Here is a 15,404-nt window from a genome sequence, read left to right on the forward strand (position 1 = left end):
TCGTCATTTGACATCTCTTGTTTTGTTTGCAGAATATACTATGTGGTTGTGGTCCCTCTAAAACGGACTTCAGGAACGGTCAAAAACCTGAAGAATCCAGATGAGATGGACATAGAAGAGGTATGATTTGTGCTTTTGGATAAGCTAGTTGGATCTAGCTTATCGAAACAGCAAATTGTTAAAATAAATGTATAACAATTTCCCAAACCGTTCTCTTCAAAAACAAACTCCTAAAGCCATACTTGTTTTGATAGCAGTTGAGAAATTGTGTTGTTGAAGACAGGGACTCTCATAAGTACATCTCAGCTATGCTAATTTTGTCCCTTGAAGCATGCCGTGGAGAGAATTACACAGTCTTCTGTCTCTTCCATGGCTCGAGGTCACCTTGAGCAGCAGCTCAACAGCTAGCATCCCCATTGGATTTGGGATTACAGACATTCCCTCTGCTTTGTGCCTTCTTCTGTCTGCAGTGAACAGCAGCAGTTGGGTGGTGTAGTGGGCTGGAACCCTACATGGAGTTTTGCCATGGAGTGTTAGAAGCTTTTTTTTTCTTTTTTACAGGCTCTGACACACCAGCAATTTGTTTTCTTTAGTCCCAGCTCAGTAAAGGCAATTTAAAGCCTAATAAACCTTTTGGACTGCTATAAATTATATATTTAAAATTAATTGTGTATGTATGATTTAATTAAAGCTCTTGATTTGATTGCACTTCTCTCAGCTGCTGCGTGAAGTGACCCTGAAACGACGGACACGGCGTCAGTTGGCCCAACTGGACCAGAATAAGCCCTACATCACAGCGTGTTTCAGACAGCTGCCCCCCAGCTTCACTGTGGGCTCCGACCATCGCCACAGCAGCTGTGAGAACAAGCCTCTGGAGTCAGCGCAGGAGTATGTCTTCTTCCTGTTGGCTGAACTCAACGCCACGTCTGGGGTAAGAACCTCCTTCTTGCCATTCCCAGTGGCTATATGCCTAATTAGATATATTTGTATTATTTAGCTTGTGACACTCTGTAACTATGGGTCATGTTGAGTCTGTTTACGAGGGATTTTCTCAATTTCCTGAGATGAAAAGTTAAATAAATTACATAATACAACTTTTTGTTTTCAGAAAATGTTTGCCACTAGTCCATACACTGACACAGTGATGACTCCAGAGACCCATGTGGACCCTCTGCCCGTGGAAACCGGAGGAGATGGGCTCATCTGGGTGGTGGGCCCAGTCCTGGCTGTGGTCTTCATCATCTGCATTGTCATCGCAATCCTCCTGTACAAAAAGTGAGTTATCTCTCCGTCTTTATTTGATAAGAGCTTGTCGTCACATGACCAAATGCTGTTGTGTAGGTTTAAGTTATATTAATATATTATGTAATTTGAATTTGGAATTATTCATATGGAAAAGTAATGGGTGCTTTCACTCTAAGTAATGGCAGGTAAATTGTCTTACATTCCTGTTCTTTATTTGGGTATAAATTACATTATAACTCCAGAGCCAACCCAAGAATAGGTTAGACCCAAATAAACTGAAGAGCTTATATTTATATACGCAATAGTTTCAGCACAATTTAGCGCTGCACGTTTTCAAAAGGCTTCTCTAGCCTTGAGTGTTTTGCATAATAGGATTGGCAGAAAACTCTCAAGCAGCCGGTCTATTCTTTATGTTAAATTGAAGAGTGCTCCTCTCTGAGAGTCGGTTCTCATTTCTATTTTACAGACGTTCTGGCGTTGGCTTGTTATTGTCCATTGTAATTGCTTATTTAAATTTTTTTTTTTTTTTTTTGGTTAGTTGTGAGAACTTTATCATTCAACAATTTCAAGATTGAATGTCTAATGCCTGTACTGTTATTGTTATTGCACAAAGTATTTATTTTAGTATTCTAAAAGGGGGATATTGGGCTGTAAGGGGATTGAAGAAAGATTTCAGAACACATTTTGACCAAAAACAAATTTGCCTAAAGCTAATATTTCTGTAGTATCCCTGCTAATGCATATTTCATTATGCCTGACTACACACAACTGTTACTCGTAAGGATCTATACAGTTTTTAGTACCTTTAGTCAAAAACATTTAGCAGTTCAAGTCCCGCTCCTTGCCAGTGCAGAGCCAGAGTGAGGGCTGGTGTGGGTAACAGAGTGCAGCTCAGAGTGTCAGATGATCCCGCACTGTCTGACCCTGCCTTACCTTCTTGTCGTGGTTAGGGAGAGTAACATCTCTCCTTGGATCTCTTTGTCTCTTTGTCTTTCTCTTCACCTCGCTCGGCCATCTCTCCCTGGTGAATAGTGTTTCCCGGGTCTGCCCTTGGCCCTGACATTGCCCCTTCCCATCTGAATCCGGCAGCCACCCCCCCCCCGCCCCCCCCCCCCCCCCCCCCCCCCGCCCCGCCCTCACACATTCACTGGACCACCGACACTTTAATGGAAGAAGCATCAACATATATATATAAGCCTGCCTTCACTGTTCATTGACACAACATTGTAACGCGCACACACCCTCCGCCGCTGATGAGCTTTACTGTGCGTTTTGCGAGCCCAGCGCTGACCCCTGTGAATTTTAAAGTGTGCTCTATTGATTTCTCTCTCTTCTCGCCTTCCCCTCTCCCCTTTTCTCCTTGTGTGTTGTCTTTTTTGCCATCTTTATTTATTTGACTCCCATTGCTTTCTATGGAAACAGCAAACCTGACAGGTAAGTTTTAGCTGCACTTTATTGGATTTCGCAGGGAAGGGTGGAATAGCTTGGCTCAGCATAAAACATGCCTGTAATTACGGAGATTGGCAGGGTTTGGCATCCAGAGTAGAGTTATGCCATGTACATATCTGATCTTTGACAAGGTTACGAATCAAAACTGTGCATTTGTTTCACTTTTTTTGTCATTTGAACCATTTATTTTGATAATTTCTTCAGCCGTAAAAGAAAGGAATCGGAACCTCGCACAAAGTGTCTGCTCAACAACGCAGACATCACCCCGCACCATCCGACAGATCCGGTGGAAATGAGACGAATCAACTTCCAGACGCCAGGTATGAGCCACACGACACGCTATAACCATCAGCATTTCTTTGACTAACTTACTGATTAGGGACTGTTCTAACATATGTTTCACACACACAGTAACTAATCCGCATCTGTAAATGAATAGATTTGATCCCTCCTCCGTTCTCCCAAGTCTAATCTGCTAGTGGCGAATATTGAATGATGAGTTTTGTTGTAACTAGAAAGATGAAATCAGCCTCAGAATTCATGCACAATATTAGCTTTACTTATTCACACCATAAAGGGTTGAATTTACAAATGTTCTATTTAATCAAAGCAAAAGTCACTCACAACCATTATCGGTTCTGACATAAAAGTCCCTAATTTTGTATATAATCCCTGCAAATAGATTTAACTCCAGCAAATAATGCAATATGCTAAAATCACCAGCAATAACTGCAAATTACATTCCTAATAACAATGTGTGCTTTCAGATGTTATTTCCGCTCAATCGATATCCCCTTATTATATTTTCTCATTGATATTGACAAACAGCAAAGGCGTTAGTTGTTGGACGAGACCTTTTTGTCTTGTGTTTTGGAGTGCTGCCTCTTTCCTCTCACCTCCGTCTGATCCTTATCCGGGCTAAAGCCAGGTGTTAACAACAGAGCACATCCAATCCCACCCTCATTCTCTGAGGCATCGCCACCTAAAGCCTGGATGACATCTTTCTCTTGTCTGCTTTTCCGAGCCATTACTCAGCCGTTATGCAGCAGCCCGACGGTAAATGATAATCTGACGCCGCGTGTTTAAGGCAAGGTCAGAGGACGCCGCGAAATCCCACTTTCTATGGTTGCGACGAGGCGAGACGTCAGATTCGGATTGTTCATTTAAGAGTGGATTTCGACCGGATTTCTTCTTATCCCCCCAACAAGCTCGAGAACAGCAGAACTAAGATGGAACTAAACCAATGGAATTCATTTTTGACAGCAACAAAGGACAGTGGTCTCACTCAAATGACGGACAAGTTTGTGGGTTCATTTCTGTGTATCTTTATGCCGTTGGTGGCCACGAAAGAATGCTTTATGTGGTCTTCAATAACAACGCAAGACCATTTCCTGTCTCCTAAATTTGGACCGCGCCCCTTTAAGCTTGCTGGAAAAATAACCCCCCGCCCACACCTGCCTTTTCCTCATGTTCTTCTCCATTTTTGCTGCGTGCCTTGCTGCTCGCCTTGCTGTCCCCGAGCCTACTTTGTCTGTCAGCCATCCATCCGTCATTCATGGCTAGTCGCGCTCGCAATCAAAAGACTTGAATTTCAAAAAGTGAGAGTTCTCAAAAATCCCACAAAGGCCCTCACAAAAAAAAAAAAAAGAATCCAAACACTCGTGCATCAGTGAGAGGAGAAAGAGAGAGAGAGACGGTACACAATTGTACTGTCGCCATCTGCTTGGTATGCCGGCCTCGTGGAGTGCCTCTTTAATGACAAGGTTAGAAAGGGTCATTGTCAGTATTTGTCTCTCTGACTTGCACCGCGCACACAGCCAGCTTCTTTTTTTTTTTAAATAACAGAAATTCCATGTCTTTTGCTTCGACAATCCGCCGCTATACGACTCCTCATTCAACAGCCGCGCCATTGTTCCACAGAATTGGGCGATGTTGTTATCTCCGCACGCAGGGAATTTAATTTGAATGGTCAATTTTGGACCAATTAAGTGGGCCGGTGAGCATTCGCGAACACACTCCCATCAGCTAATAGCCGCCATTGTTCAAACGATCTTTACTCCCAGTACACTTATCCGAGGCCTCTGTGGGTCCAGCTTGGCATATGCTGCATCGGCACGCTGACCACTTGCCCTGCGGGTACGAGACGACGTGTTTCTGATTAGCTTAGCGGCCCAATAAACTGAGTGTGTCTAATGCGTCGGGGAAGATTTTGCACGTGCTTTAAAGCCTATAGGTCCGCGGATGGCCTGACAGTGACGTTCGATAGCACCTGGGGGCGCTAAGTGGCTCATTTGGTCATTATGTGCAGTGGAGCCTGGGTTTAATCGTCAAATGGGGCACAGTAATGAAGCAGCACGACTCAGTGGACATTTACTGTCAATCCCCGGCCAAAAGCTGTCTCCATTTTGCCATCACTTTTATTCGCTTTATCTACAATCCAGTTTTCAGTTTTGGTGTGCGTCCTCTCCAAGCGTAGACCGTTAGAATACCTGAGAACGTGGAACAGCTGGTAATAATAATAAGCATTCTGTTCTTCCGTCTCCGTCACATCATGTATTGTACCGGTGATGAAAATGACGTGATTACATTCAAGGCCAAAAAGTGAATATTTACTTTTTCACTCAACCTCGTTGTCATGCTTACGATTTCGCTTTTTACACCTGCATTGTTTCATCCAGGCATTTACCAGCTCCTATTTATGATAAAACATAATAAATACATTGCAAATTCTTACCAAACTTAGAAATTGTATTGTCACAAATAAAGGTGGGCAAATATAATAATTGTTACTGCGTTTCAGACTGTATGCAAAAAGAGCTGATTCATAATTAAAATGGAACTAAATTATATTCTTAACTTCTAACCAAATGTATATTCTTGATCTTCTGTGCGTAATTTTCCTGTTCTTTCACTTTTGTCATACATAAACCTCAACTTACTCTACATTTGAAGACACATTTTAGCACATTTCTGCTTATACATATACATATTTGTCAACACAGCCCACGGACTAGTGCACATTCATCAATACGTGTTAACCCAGATCAAAGCAACAACCACAACAGTCGTACAGTAGAGGAACACGTAAACATAATCAGACGTGCCCGCGCCTCCCTCCCACTGCGATGAATGGCATTTGGAGACAGTGCATCCCAGCGCCCCCCGCCAGCTTTAATTAGTCATTGTCACAAATCAATTAGAGAGAGATGGGTCGTGTGACGTCTTCATTTTTTACCGCAGTCATTCTGCACGATACCCTCTTACCCCCTGAATGTGAACATCGTGGAAAAGCCCATTTAATGCTTAATAATTAGCACATGAATAATTAGAGGCTTAGAGCATCAATTCATAACAGAGGATTTTTTAATAGCACCGCGCATATGTAATCCAGGGATGTGTATCGACAGGAAGCTACACTGAAGACTAATAAAATGATAGTTTCTAATAATTAGATGATAAAAAAATAATACCTCACCCATTTAAAAGTATGTTTGCACTTTCCATTACAGCACAATATTAGCAATAACATAACAGCAGCATGGTAATAGTAATTACCTTGATAACGCTTTGGATTTCAATGCTATTGTTGTTGACTTACTATGCTAATGCTGCGCTGTAAAGTGCTACAGCAATCAGTATTTACCGTATTTTCCGGACTATAAGTCGCACACCGGAATATAAATCCAAAAGCCAAAAAATACATAATAGAGAAGAGAAAAACATATATAAGTTGCACTGGAATATGAAATAAGGTTGCAAGTGTGAATATAACAAATAATATTACATATAAGTCGCTCCGGAGTATAAGTATATAAGTATAAGTCGCACCCCGGCCAAAACTATGAAAAGAGGTGCGATTTATAGTCTGGAAAATACGGTAATCATATGTAACCTCATTTGTCAGTTCAAAGCAAAAAAAATCCAAATGTGAATTCATTAAATACAATGTAAAAAAAATTGAACCGTAACAGTTTTTACACCTTCTTAATTCTGTCCGCATATGCGCAACTATCTCCGCTGGACTCGTTGTGCCGCCATCTTTCACCCACTTGTCAGCTCGTGCCGAAAGCTGTCACATCTGGTTTGTTTCTGCTTGAACAGCTGGGGAGACCGAAGTCTTTTTCCACACGCTCCTTCCTCTGAGGACTTCCTACTTCTACCTCTGCTCCGCTCCACACTTTGAACCCTCGTCTATTCCCTCAGAGCCTTGACTTCCCATCAGCCCTGTCTTCTCGACTGTCAAATAAGAATGCACATGCCTTTCCACACCTCTCACTCCCAGTGGCTCAGCATTTAGTTGTGGACAATGGCCGCCTTGAGGGTTCCGTTTTCACCAGGAAAGATAAGCTGCTTTTCCCCTCTCTGCCTGTGTCTTTATTCATCGGAGCGGGCATTTTCGACCTGACAGCTGTTTGTTAAAGCTTGAAGATGGCAAATCAATTCCTCTATTACTATTGTGTTACGGTAGATGGTGTTGCTCCTTGAGTGAATGTGCCCTGATGGCGTAAATTAAGCTTTTTCTCATAAACTGTTCAGAATTCAATTGATTCTCATGCTTCCTTTTTGCTTTCCTTTTATTTAGCGTTTTGTTGCATTGCAGCTTTCATACAACATTTCCCTATATTTTTTGCAGACTCTGGTCTAAGCAGTCCACAGAGTGATGCAGATTTGAATGGTGAAAGTTAGTCTCACCCTTTTTTATATGGGTTTTGTTCCTGTGTGTTATCTGGCCCTGCTTGTCTCCAATTTTGAATAGATACTTTGCATAGCTTTTTTTTTTTACATGACGCAGAAGAGTTTTTTGGCACTAATGTATTACTATGATTTTGGAATATCCTGCTTTTATTTTGCCTGTGATTGGATGCCGTTCACTTGAGCCTGGTCATTAATCCCCACTGTGTACAAAATAACCTGTTGATGTTAAGATGATGGAGAGGAGATCCCGCTGTGTCCCAATTTCATCCCTAATCAATTAGAGAAGTGATGGGTTTCCATTGCTCTTAGGGTGCATTTATCTCATCAAAACCAGTACAAAATCTGGACTAAACCAGGACTAAACAAGGACCATATCAAGTCTATACCAGGACGGAAATGGGCACAATTTATCTGTATGAACTATGTATTCTATAACTTGGAGAAGTAAGATAGCAGTGGTTACTACAATCATATAATAGCAACCGTTACACAATTACAATGTTAAATCTAGAGTGTTATATATATATATATATATATATATATATATTCTTAAATAGAATAAGTCTAAGCCCATGGTTCGTCAGCCCCTCAAAATCTAATATAATCTTGGTTCGCTTGCCAAAAACAAGAACTGACTTCAAAATTGTGACTAAACCAGGACTAGCTCAGAACTAAACAAGGACTAGAACAAGACCAAACCAATCAAGATTAAAATGAAACAATTTAGGACCAAATATATATTTATACACAGTAGATGTACCATGCAATATAGGAGGTTCTAGGGAGGAGATTTGGACACAGCCGTACTATTTACCCCTCACTTCTTCACTCCTTCACTTTCCCATTGCATTTTCTAACTAACGACATCTTTTGTGCACCAGCCACTAACAAGCAAAATTAATTAGCGCTTCAGCAAACAATGGGCACAACAGTTGATAACCTGCGTCTCCCCCGCTCGCTGCGAAATCCTCTAAATTGTGGATTTTCTCTACTGGAGGTTCAACCTTTCTCCTTACCCGCTTGAATTTTCCCTTTCATATGCAATTACAGACACATCACAAATATTCTATGGGTAAAACGGGTCGACGGTGACTAATGAACAAGGAATTATTACACTGTCTTCAGGCACACGGGAAGATTGGAAAATGTGTAATTAAATGGCGGTTTGTTTTTGTGGAATTCACTGATCACGCTCTTGATTGGGATGTGAAAATTTATGCAGATGCGGAGGAAATTTGGAAAACAATTAGAGGGTCGGAAAGCATTGGATTGGATGAAAATTGTCCTTGAGTAATATGGACACAGACACGATTTTACAACGCAGTAAATGCGCAAATAGGAAAACTAATGGGATTTGTAAACAGAACGGATGAAAGAATTCTGAAAAACCCGAACGCAGCAAAACATGTATATCATATTAAATACATTAGGAGTTTCACATGTATCGGTTTGTATAAGGACATACCGCTATAACTTATTGTAAAAATTAAACCACACCATTATGTTATTTTAGAGCAAGGTTTTCTAACAAAGCCCTGTTCTCATATCACAAAAAGCCTTTTATACATTTATGCATCAAACAATCAGATATAGAAATCTAATAACTGAATTATCTTTGCTGCGGTGAACTTTATCTATGTAAAGTTCAAGTACATTTTTATTTGCAATAGTAGAATAAATACTTCTTCCTACTGTTCAGCAAAGCGCTTTTCCGCCCAAAAACACACATAATTTCGAGAAAACACTTCCAAAGCCACTTTTCTTGGCAAATTTGAACAAATTATAACTTTGCAACATTGAATTTGCTGTGCAGGTAAACACTTGGGTCCGAGATGGGCGTCCAACTGCTCAGGCTCTTTCACATGCAGACAGGTACTCGAGGATAGAATCTTATTAAAAGTATCATGCAAACAGTCTTTGATCTGGGCTCGAACACACTGCTCCTGTTCTGTCTCAAGGAGAAGCCAGGACCTTACCAATTACATACATTTCTTATTTTGCGCATCGCTTCTGATACCTTTCCTTTTGAATTCGGAGCTGCCAACAAAATTTAATTAGCTATTTTTCTCTGTGCTTATCTCTCTGAATCCCCGTCGCAGAAGTGATTAATAACACTTCTTGAACGCTGCCACCATTATCGCCATGGTTTGTTAGCGCTTCGCAAAACACACTACAAATAAACAGTTTTTGCATCAAATGTGTCCTTGTAGCGTTTAGATTTATTTAAAAGGCATCTAAGCTTGTTGCATAACTTTTAACAAGCGCACTCTAAATTCAGTGTGTCCATTCATTTAGTGGGAGATGTCACACCATCCATAGCGTTCTAATCTTTGTTAATCTTCATGTAATTGATGCTGCTGCGTTATGAAATAGATTGCCATAACTAATGAAGAATGTCAGCATAGGGAGATCTGTCTATCTTTTCAACATCCCATTCGCATTCAAGTGTTATTCAACATTGCGCAAAATTGCCGAAAATGGATTATCCGTTACAATATTAAATAGTTTATTACACAGGCTGCTGCCCGGCACATGACATCACCGGCTGTGTGGATACGGAACAAATAGGCTGATTTGCTCATTTATCTCAAACATTTGAGCTCTTTTACTAATGTTACAACATTTAGGGGTTTACTCTCCATAGATAAGAGCAACATCTTTGTGCAAAAATACCTAAAACGAATAACTAGCTAATGTTTTTCTTTGGAAAAAGCTAAAAACAACAAAACTTACAGGTTAAAGAGAGATTTTATTACTGGTCACACAAAAATGTAAACGTTCCGAGATTTAAAAAAAAAGCACATGAATGCAAACGAGTCGGAACCTCGACTTCTTATTTTGGAATCCCGAGAACCACATGTCCAACCAGGGAAATACATAAACTTCACAACTGTCAAACTGGGGAAAAAATAGGCAAAATCTTTAGTAAAATCTGGACTATGTGTAATCTGTCATATGCACTTTAAGTTACAGACTAGACCAAACAGACTAGACAAAATCACCTACCACTGCACAAACTCAGCTAAAACATACGCTCTCCCCCTTCACATTGAAAGTTATATAAGGAGACAATTAAAGCCCTTTAATGTGATTAGGCTGAGTCTCATGCTCAATTAAGCCAAGGCAGGCCCTTTGTGAAGTGATGTTGACGTTGTGCTGACCTCTGACCCAGTGCACTCAGCAGGAAATGAGGCTCTGACAAAAAAAAATGGAAGTGTTAAGTATTGCCTGGGCCACATGCAGAGACACAGCACCAATATATGGCTGCTGCATATTCCATTACATGTGCCCGAGCATTATGCGTCTAAATGGATTAGCAGACTGGAGCGCACAGCGGGGTTGATTACAGTGGTGCGGCGCATTGTGGTACTAGTAAAAAGGCTTTCTCGTGCTATGTCACTGGAAATAACCTTTCATTCCGGGAGTGTATGTCTTTTTTATCAGAGGAATTTATCGCTGTCACAAATAGTAGCTTGCTTGCTTTGCACCCTCTGAAACACTCACGCCTGTCAACATAAATATTGTTTGTGGTCACTCCCCTCCTCACATGACGCCAGGTCAGGGCTTCACGCAACTTACAACGGGGACAAAAGTTTGCTTGGCTACGGGAGCAGAATATTAATACATTAACCGATTATGTGTATTTCTGATTAAGTTTTAAAGGCATACATGTTATTATGCATCTGCTTTTTAATCCATGTGCCTCTGGGCAAAATGGCCAATGTTCGGTTGCAACAATATTTCAACCAATTAATGAGTGACTAGATAAATCACCTTATTGAACTCTGGCCTGGCCACTATAACACAATCTACTCGGGACATTTTTGAAGTATGCTGTGCACAAGCTTCCTCACCACTACCACTTCTTGAATAATCATTTGTTTTCTATTTTTAAACTGTTTTGCCATTTTCTTATACAATGTTTGTTCTGTCTTCTCGCTGAGCAGGTATGATGAACCACCCTCCGATCCCCATCTCAGAGCTGGCTGAACACACAGAGCTGCTCAAGGCCAATGACAACCTGAAACTCTCCCAGGAATACGAGGTGAGGAGGTCAAAGTGTCAAACTTTCTTCCCCCTTTTAGCTTCAAAGTATCGATTTTCCTATGATTGTGTTTTCATTGCAAGGTCATAGTGAAGCTTTGCCCATGGGAGAAGGCCTCCTCTCCTGTTTGTTACTTCCTTGTTAAAACTTTAAGTCATTGAGCGGTGTTAGGTCGTACATTTCTGCATCCAATTTGAATGATTCGAGAAAAGTTTAAATCTATTCTTATACATCATATCATTTAATTTAGTGTAATGTGAATGTGTATTTTATATGTTAGTATAATCCTTCCATATGTAATTGCCAACCACAAACTTTCCAAGTTAAATAATTTCATGTCCAGCTAAATTCTGTTTGCCATGCAAGAACAGGCTCCGTCTGGCTGACTTGCTTTAGCATAGCACTTCCATGTGTACTTGTGTGTACTTGTGTGTACGGGGAGTGGTGGTGGGGGGGGGTAACTGAGCTGTCTGGGCTCTGAGACTGCGGCATTATAAATGACACCCGAGTTGATTAGAAATCAGGAGCGCTGAATCAGCTCTCGTTTGCATACAAGCAATATCCCGCTTTTGCTGTCCCTAAATCACACGCCTGTCGCCTCGCTCCACTATGTGCCGGGCCTTAGGTAGAGATGTGGTACATGGAGCCAGAGATTGCTCCCATCAGGCCTCCAGGTCAGACGCATAACGACTTCTCATTGCAATTGAATATTTCCTTTAGTATCTATAATTCATAAATCCACGCTGCAAATGGACAAGCTTGTTCTGTGCAGCGGCGTTGCAAGTAAATACCGTGCCAGAAGTTGACGCTTAGCTGCAACTACAACTTCTAATTACTTTGTGCTTTAATGTCCGTTCTGTCCGCTTTTGACTTTTTTTTTTTCAGTCCCTGCACCCTTCACACACCCCGGCACAGCACCCCCAGGAAAAATAAATGACCGAATTAAATCGAGAAGTGTAATTTTAATTTAGTTATTTTCTTGATGAATGGCTGCTCGTCCGGGCACCCTGGCTTGCCAAGCGTGGCTCTTTCGGGGCTTTTTGACTGATTGGTTTTTCAGTGGGCGGGATGTGAGGGTGTGATGGAGGAGATGGGGGTGGGGAGTGGTGAAGAAGCAACTGAGGAAGGAGAGCGCGGGAGAAAGATGAGGTAGGGGAGCCAAGTTAATGATGAGGATTCAGTGGGAATAGAGAGGGCATCACAGCTGGAGCAAGGCCATGAAGAAAGCTCATCTAACACACAAAGCAGAATAGGAATGAGGGCCGTTGTTTTACCTGGTGCACTGTGCTCAAGGTATTTTTTGAACAGTACTTTGGCTGTAGATACTCATACTACAGATTCCAGTGTATCTACTACCTAAACATGTACATATTACTGCTCTATTGTTAATACGTACTTAGATTTTAAAGTACTAGCGTCATTGAACTTATTGAATGTTGGTTAGTATTCCAACATTTCAGACTAAATTTAAATTTAAAGTAAATGGCTTCTCATACTGATTAAATGTACGTTAGCAATGCCCAAAATCACAACAGCAGTGGCCTCGGTGGGCGTTCCAGAGTAGTTGATTCAACCAACAGAAGGTTAAAGAATCAGACAATATATCTGTAGTTTCCTTTACCATGTGGTCTTTTTATTTGGTCCTAAATTTAGTTCATAAGAGTATCTAGTTTCAAATCTAATTTCATGTCGATTCGTTTCTGGGCATCGCCTCTTTTGACAGCCTTAGATGCTTTGCTACATTTTGTGGCCCTGTTCTTCTGTGTAACAACAGATGTAATCAAATCTACCAGCACAATTGTTGTCCCAAATACTATCTCATTTGCCATTTAAGTGAAAATGATAGTGTTTATTTCTGTAGCTGTATATGATAGGGTATATTTTCCTTAACACAAGCCTCCGATAGAAAGCAGAAGTCTGTTTCACCTGGCATGCCTTATATTCATTAGATGTCAAGCAGTTAGCAGCCATTTCAGTCAAAGCTTGGCGATGGCCCCCGCTCGCTCATCACAGGCAGGAGAAATTGATGCATTATTCAAGCAAATTGAAAAATATTCCCGGTCGAAGTTATTCCGCAGAATTTGGTACTACACGGTCTTAATTTTCAGACTGACTGATGTCTCCCAGAAGTGACCTCAATCTTTCTGCACATACAAACCAGGGCTGTGAGATTGGAACAGCTTCTGAACATTTTCTGCCAGTTTTTGGAGTCCAGGGCTTAAATAAGTGCAATCCCAGGGTGGACTTTATTTTACGCTGGATCAAATCAATTTTGAATCTAATTTTTGTAGTTCAAGCAATTATATAATCTTATTTATAGTTAGTTATTTTAATGAACTGAGAAAGCATTGCGATTGTTAATACTAGTTTTAGTATTGATCAGTATTTATGTAATATGTATTTTTGGCAACTTTCTTCTATATACTACATTTTAAACTTGATTTTGGTACTATAGAATAGGCTCGATACATAATTTTGATGCACTTTGAACAATAATGCTCTATGTTTTTAGGTAATTTCAACACAAAATAATAGTACTTTCTTTACTATGTGGCCTAAGACTAGTTCTGATAAAGCTCAAGCTTATTATAAAACTGTTCAAGAATGGTATCATTTTGTCCTGGTTTTGTGTCGATACTTGATATTCAAACCGATTCTCAATACTCAAATTAATATCTAGTTTTGAACCTAGCTTTAGTAGCAATTAGTATCTCATTTTCAATTCGACAACAGCACTAAGTACCCTCTAAGTACTTTCAATAATGACAATTCGAATAAAACACAAGTTCCACTAAACAAACAAATCAATATTATCCGACAGCTGACGTACAGTAATGGCCTTTCAAATATCCTCATTGATTGCCTAGACCTGTTTAATGCTAACAGTTATTTATTGAACAATGACCCCCTTTGTCGTATCTACTGTTGTATTACTTTCAACCCAAAACTTGTACAGAAAAAGCAACAGGGAAAGCGGTAGCGCCGTTCCACTGTAGCGCTGTAGAGAAACGGTGCAAACATCAGAGACGGATCGAGATGAGATAGTGTGGCAAAAAATAAGGACATGTCTGCCTTTGAAAAGGAGATGATCCGGAGATACAGATAAGGAAAACAAGCGCGCACCAAAACAGGAGAGCGAGGAGGAGCGACTGTGCCGAGTGGGAAGAGATAGAGGCTAAAACAGAGGGAAAGAGCTGATTGTTGTAATGATTAGATGCAAATTGTTCACTCGGGTTTCCAGTTGGACTTCATCTTGCTCTAATGTCCTCTAGCCGAGCTGCCCCCTTCTCCCCACCAACACTCACGGCAAATATCCTCACAGTGAGTCTCGCGCTAGTCGCCTCTGAGCAAACAATGAATGGTAATGGAATACTAAATAAACCTGACAAGGCATCTGAATATTTATATGTAATCCTCAGACTGTAAACGGGGGCTGCTGCGAGAGCGTGTTCGCTTTCCTCCGCTCCAGGCAAAGAAAGCTGCCACCTCCATCAATATCATTCCCGGCCATTAGCCATTAGCTACGGTGTATTATTGATCTTGATACAGCAGTGTGTACAGCTGTTGCGTCTGTTTAATCTTAGCGTGAACACGTATATTCTGCTTGGTATTATTTATGGGAGGGATACGTTTTAATAATAGGTTTTGTGCTGCCGTTACTGATTCTTCCTTTCTTTTCGTCCTCTCAGTCCATCGATCCGGGCCAGCAGTTCACCTGGGAGCATTCTAACCTGGAAGTGAACAAGCCGAAGAATCGTTACGCAAACGTCATCGCCTATGACCACTCGCGCGTCATCCTGTCCCCCATTGATGGTAAGGCTCCATGCTGCCGGTCAAACGATTCTTTGTCGTTATGGCAATTCCACTCAAAAAATGTTATCTGTTGAATGGTGAAAAGTCCTTATCACAGACTTCAAAAATCAAAAAGGAATCGTTTTCCATGAATAGAGAAATGTGGGTCCCTGAAGTT

General features: G+C 40.9%; 1 protein-coding gene across 16 annotated transcripts in view; it reads left to right on the forward strand.

Moving 5' to 3' along the window:
- ptprsa (protein tyrosine phosphatase receptor type Sa) overlaps positions 1-15,404 on the forward strand; it is a 219,882-nt gene that overhangs the window by 176,066 nt on the left and 28,412 nt on the right. For 10 of the 16 annotated variants that reach the window (XM_072438688.1, XM_072438689.1, XM_072438691.1 and 7 more), the window contains 7 exons: positions 33-120; positions 719-931; positions 1,109-1,275; positions 2,899-3,014; positions 7,328-7,375; positions 11,337-11,434; positions 15,124-15,247. In XM_072438688.1, the coding sequence (XP_072294789.1) occupies positions 33-120; positions 719-931; positions 1,109-1,275; positions 2,899-3,014; positions 7,328-7,375; positions 11,337-11,434; positions 15,124-15,247 (854 nt within the window). The remainder of the gene's footprint in view (positions 1-32; positions 121-718; positions 932-1,108; positions 1,276-2,898; positions 3,015-7,327; positions 7,376-11,336; positions 11,435-15,123; positions 15,248-15,404) is intronic. The other 6 variants (XM_072438695.1, XM_072438696.1, XM_072438702.1 and 3 more) reach the window with 1 other exon arrangement.

This window comes from Eucyclogobius newberryi, unplaced genomic scaffold (genome assembly GCF_026437365.1).
Source record: "Eucyclogobius newberryi isolate DKJ021-1_F unplaced genomic scaffold, fEucNew1.0.hap1 SCAF_9, whole genome shotgun sequence".
Taxonomy (NCBI): Eukaryota; Metazoa; Chordata; class Actinopteri; order Gobiiformes; family Gobiidae; genus Eucyclogobius; species Eucyclogobius newberryi.